Consider the following 6,000-nt stretch of genomic DNA (forward strand, 5'->3'; position numbering starts at 1 on the left):
TTGGGTCATGACCATTATTGACACATTTGACCATGTTTATTCCTCGGGGGGGGGGAGGGGTGTTTGAAATTGCCCTCAAGCCCCTGAGTTGCTTCTCACAGTCACTTGCCAATAGGGGTTTTGTTATTTCTAGTTGCCCCCCCCCCCATTGGTCACAAGTTGATCACTGTTGACCTGAGTTGGGTGAGTCACAGCGGGACACTGAGTGTGTTAGCCTAGGTATCTGGTGGGGCAGGGGAGGGGCAGCGGAGGGAACCAGCAGAGCTTTGGAGAGGGGGGCGGTGAGAAGCCCAGGGCTGGGATTAGCCAGGGCCTGTGGGTCAGGATTGAGGGGATCAGCAGAGCTGCGAGGGGAGCTGAGAACTCAGCTAGCAGGGGGCTGCAGGTCAGGATTGAGGGACATCGGCGGAGTAGGGGGAGCTGAGGGCTGGAATAGCTGGTGGCTGTGGGTTAGCAGCGAGTAGGTGTCTGGTGAATTTTTTCCTGGAGCTAATTTCATTTATCCCCATCCTGTTTGTTCTCCTGTTGATGCAAACAAGCCACAAACAATGGAGGACAGGCAGTGAGCCCCCATAACTCCTTTGCAGTGCCTCACTGACCGAGCACACCTGCCAGACTGGGCCCCACTCAAAATCTGGCTGCTGGAGATGGTGCTGGGGCTATGCATCTATATAGCCTTTAGCCCAGAGTTTAAAACCACTCCTCCAGGATGTGGGAAACCCAGGATCAATTCCCCCCTCTGCCACAGTGGGAGAAAGAATTTGAACTTACCCCTCAGGGGAGGGCGCTAACCCCTGAGCTATGGGATAGTCTGGTGTGGGGTAGGGTGACCAGATGTCCTGATTTTATAGGGACAGTCCCGATTTTGGGGTCTTTTTCTTATATAGGCTCCTATTACCCCCCATCCTGATTTTTCACATTTGCTGTCCGGTCACCCTAGTGTGGGGCTCCCTCAATCTGTCCTCTTGCAGCTGTTCCACTGGGTAGAAACACTCAAACCGTTCTTAAGCAAGGGAGAAAATGACCCTGTAGCCTGGTGGTTTGAGCACTCACAGAGGAGATGGGAGACCCAGGATTCCTTCCACGCCCCTTGCACTCATCAGTATTTAAATATTTACTCGCAGTATTTTCTCATTTATGAGGACTGGCTGCCCTCGTGTGTCCGTTTCGGAGTACTACATGCTCACGAAAGGAAAAGTCATGATAGGAGGAGTTAAAGGGTTATACTGGGATTTATTCATGTCAATTCAAACCGCCTTGGTAGGATGTTGCAATCACTTTGCTGAACGTTGAAATGACTCCAGGAGGCACAAACCAGTGGGGAATGACCTCCAGGGTGGGAAGGGATCTTACTTTACAATTTCCACTCTAGGGGATGGAAATTAATAGCAGGAGTGTGGGAACGGGAGTTGGGTGTTTACGGTTATAGTTCTAACTGTATAGTAGCCTGGAGCAAATCTATTAGCCTCTCTCTTTTAATCCTGGCAGTTGATTTCCCAGCACTTGATCTTTGCACTTGTAACCCTTGATTAGCACTTATAAACTTGAGATCTTCAGCTGAAGGGCTTCAGAAAAGGCAAGATATCACCGAGGCATTATCACCCTATTAGAGTGCTGTGTACGAGAGGGTGATATGCGCATCACAGGGCTGAAACAAACTTAGCATCACAATACCGACAAACTACACGCTAGCACCCCGTAGGGTGTAGCATTGTGAACGGTCCCTTAGGGGATTCTGTAATGGCATATCCGTACTATTGAAATCATCTGTCAAATCAAATCTTGAGTGAGCACAGCACGTAGTTGATTGCGAATTTAACACACTGTGCATAAAACGTGTAAGCGATTAAGGTCACTTCCAGCACCGTTTTAGGAATATTTACTACAGAATTGTGCATCTACATACTTGCTCATTCTGTGAAATATTTACTCAAAGCGCAAACTAACCCCTTTAACCTCCGTATTAGATTGTTGAGGGGAAGGAGAGAGAGAAAGAGGGGAGGGGCGGGTAGCAGACTTCACTCTGAGTCTGATCTCTATGGCAGTGTTTTAGAGACCAATCCCCCGCTCTCCCTACAAAGAAAAGTTGCTTAATTTTCACTGTCCGTGCATTTTTTAAAAAAAGAAATAAATTTAACAAAAAGACGTAAGACAGGGGACACTGTCGCACATTAAAAACGAAAGTTACTCCCTTTTAGTTTTACATAACGGAACCTATTAACTACTTGATCATAAAGACAAATTGTTTAATCCGATTTGAAGTCGTTTCGGGCTCGGGCGCCGCCGTCACGTGGATCCGCATTAACCGCCTTCAGGCTCTTGCCCCGCGCAGGCATCGCACAAGGTGAACATCGCTGGATGCGACAGTGACTCTCTTCGCGTGCAGAGCGCATAACTTCCAGTCCTCGCACAACTGCACCAGATAAGCTTCCGTGGCTTCCTGCAAGGCTAGATAGGTGGGAAGTTGGACACGCAGGCGGCTGCCCCCAGAGCTCTGAATGACCATCTTGCTCAGGCGCTGGAAAGACTGTTTAGGAAGCAACAACTCGGTAGATTTCCGAGACCCTCGGCTCTGCCAGAGCACTTCGGTCTGAAAACGATCGTGGGGGAGCTTCATCTTCTCTGGTGTATAGGAATAGGCACTTGTTCGACCCTTTTTTCCTAGTTGCTTACTCCACTGGGCGCTCCGCAGGGATAGCTTAGACACTATCTACTTTGCCCTAGCCATAGAGAAAGAGTGGGGGGACCACAGCAACACTTTTTAATCACCTTTCTGTACTGTTCAGTGAAGAAAAGCAACAGACTACTAGCTGCTAGGGGATCCTTATATAGGCACAAGTGAGCGCTGATTGGCTCACAAGGAAAGGCAGGCTCTGATAGGACGACACGGAGTCCAAGACTCTGGTTGGAGAAAAAACAAGCCTTTTTTTAAAGCGACCACCTGCAAATGCAGCCACGGCAGGAAACAGACAAGGGAGATGAACCTTTTCCTCTTCCCTCAAAAGAAACGATTAGAAAAAATGAACACATTTCATTCTGATCGGAGAATCAGTGACAGGAATATTGTAAATCTTTTGTGTGTGTCCCATTATGTTAGAGAGAAAAAATAAGCGTTAAAGGGAAAATATACCGTAGAAAAAGCCTCCCAATCTATTGAAGCAGAATTATTATAAACTGGCCAGAAATTAGGATTAAATAACGTATAGGGACAGATTTTGCATAGGTTTTTCCTTTCTTTTCTCCACTCTCTAGACTTTTCCTCCTCCTTCAACTGGGGCCTCAAGAGCTTGACCCTTCTCCCATGTGAGTCAAGGGTGAAGCTCTAATTAACTTGTGTGGAACATGATCCAGGCCTAACACTACTCCAGGAAGAAGGAAAACAAACTCCACTTTACTACCGCAGAATCCTATTTTCAAATACCAGACCTGCCTTTAAAAAAATGTTCTGAAGTATTTACAATCTGGGGAAGCTTTGCCAGAAGGAGAATAAGTCCCTTTGATTCCTGGAGCCATGGGGGGAGGGATAGCTCAGTGGTTTGAGCGTTGGCCTGCTAAACCCAGGGTTGTGAGTTTAATCCTTGAGGGGGCCATTTGGGGATTTAGTTGGGGATTGATCCTACTTTGAGCAGGGGGTTGGACTACATGATCTCCTGAGGTCCCTTCCAAACCCTAATAATCTATGATTCTATGATAGCCATCTTTCAAATGCCATAGAGAAACCTCTCCTTTCACTCCATTTGGCACTAGTTATTTCTTTCAAACGAGTTTAGAAGGGATGTATAAGGGTCAAGTTCATGGGGTTGTTATTAAACTGTAAATGATAAGACACAATACACAGGAAAATCAGCTTCCGAAGTAAGCACCGAAAATAACTCTTGACAGACCCTCAAACTGCTCTTTCACCAATAGAAACAACCAACAAACCCAATCTGAAACAGACCCTTGCGATCCTAATCCTGTAGGGGGAAAAATGTGAAGACCCCTGCCCTGATTGGTAAAGAATGAGAGCCAATAGGAAGCGAGATTCTTTTTTGTCCAATAGGAAGAAAGGAGTGTTATTCCCTCTGTATTTGCAAGTGTTTGGGTGTGTTTCTGAGGTTTCTTTAAGAACGAGTTAGATGACAATAAAACTTGAGAAGCAGACGAATTGCTTTGCTCTTTTATTCTGCCTCACACCCCCAGCCTGTCCCAGTGAAATCCAGAGGCCGCAGCTGCGGGAATGTGGGTTAAATTTAGCCATAAACACGAATTCTCTCCTGAGCTGAGGAGTCAAATGGGCGGCCACAGCCTAGTTTTGTGACCTATTCCAGACAAAAACTTATGAATATTTCGGACAACGCCAGCGGGGGACCTAGCTCAGTGCCCTGGAGCGGGGAGGGCGAAATGATTGTGCAAATCGGGGCTGGTGCTTTTTGGGGGGCAACATGAGTGGGGCGGAAGAAACACGCGCTGGGGCAGGAGTAAAGCGGTGGATTGATTCGGTTGCGTCGGGCTCTGCTCTCTATCTGGCCTCGAGCGGCGGCCGCCGGGCTCAGTGTCAGGGCGGCGGCCCCACGTGCGGGTCTGGGTGGCAGCAGCTGGGATTGGATCGCAGGGACATGCCCGGTTCAGTTTCTCTCCCCGCGGCTTTAGCGGCCTCCCGCGCGGCCCGGGAGAATCCCCGGCGCAAGAGAAGGAGGAAACCGACTCTCAGCCAGGTCATTCTCCGGGCTGCTGCTGTCCCCGCCGCCGGCAGAGGCGCCTCTCTCGCCGCCATCAAGAAGACGCTGGAGGGCGAGGGATACGACGTGCGGAAGAACAAGGGCCGCATCAAGGCTGTGCTCCGTTATCTGCTGAGCCAAGGGGCCCTGCGTCGGGTCAGCGGCAGCGGCGCCTCGGGCTCTTTCAGGCTCCAGCGGGGAGGCGGCGCCCCGAAAGCAGAAAGGAGGGGAACAGCCGCGGCCAAGAGGCGCCAGAGCTCGGCGAAGACAGGAACCGCTGCCCCAGGGCCAAATGACCCCAGCGGGGAAATCAAACCGGCTGCTGCACGGCCCAAGAGGGTCAGCGGGAGCCCGGGCAAAATCAGGGGGACGGTGGCAACGCGCAGGAAGCAAATCTTAGAAGATATTATTAAGGGAACCTTCCTTCTGGAGTGACGGCTCAGGCCAGGAGCGAAAAACGAAACCAAAACGGTTCTTTTCAGAACCACCCCCCAGCGTTCATCAAAAGAGCGGATTCTGTGTGCGAACGCTTGGGTGCCGGGTGTCATAAGGAAGGGTTGAAGTGACAACCCCCAGTAATCAGGGAAACGTACCTGCGTTGCAAAGAAAGCCCCATTCATTCAAGTACTAGCAGCGATGAGCAATGTAGTTTATGATACGCAGTTTGGGAAAGCCGACAGCGCCATAAAGCCCGGGGACTTTATCAAGATTACCCCAATGCTGGTGTTAAAACAGGTTTTTAGTGCTGGTAAACAATGCAATGCTTTCTAAAACACGAGTTCCTACAGCCCCTGTTTGCCTTCCTTCTTCCCATTCACCGCAGGGTTCGCATCTCACAACCAGGATTTTGGCTCCACACACATGCAATGAAATCAAACAAAACTGGGGCCATCTGTGCTAACGCTCATCTGGAGAACGTTATGGGGTAGCTCTTAAAAGAGCCTTCCGATTCTTTCCTTAGGGTGAATCAATAGTTGTGTGACTTTGAGGACTTTCTCTAGATGCTTCCCACTGCATAAGGGATGCAGAAGTAGCTCCTGATTTTATAAGGTCCTTTAGTTTCTTCCTGGGTTTTTTTTCTTCGCTGCTTTGTTCTTCCTCTTAAGCTTCTTCTCCTGCTTCTTGAGCGCTTTGGGCCTCTCCAAAGGGCCTTTTCTGGGCCAGCACTTCCTTTCCCCACCCTGCTTTAGTATGACAAGGACTCTGATTTTAACAGGAATGGAGGAGGGACATTGTGTAAAACAGTCCACTTCCCCCCCACACACACACCCTGGTCTACAGCAGTGGTGCGCAACCAGGG

At 49.4% G+C, this 6,000-nt stretch overlaps 1 protein-coding gene across 1 annotated transcript; it reads left to right on the plus strand.

Annotated features, from left to right (window-relative positions):
- The first annotated feature begins 4,598 nt into the window (after positions 1–4,598).
- On the plus strand, positions 4,599–5,135 carry LOC128847392 (histone H1.4-like). Its single transcript, XM_054046784.1, has one exon. The coding sequence runs from the start codon at positions 4,599–4,601 to the stop codon at positions 5,133–5,135; it is 537 nt and encodes a 178-aa protein (XP_053902759.1).
- Positions 5,136–6,000: the final 865 nt, after the last annotated feature.

Source organism: Malaclemys terrapin, chromosome 13 (genome assembly GCF_027887155.1).
Source record: "Malaclemys terrapin pileata isolate rMalTer1 chromosome 13, rMalTer1.hap1, whole genome shotgun sequence".
Lineage (NCBI taxonomy): Eukaryota > Metazoa > Chordata > Testudines > Emydidae > Malaclemys > Malaclemys terrapin.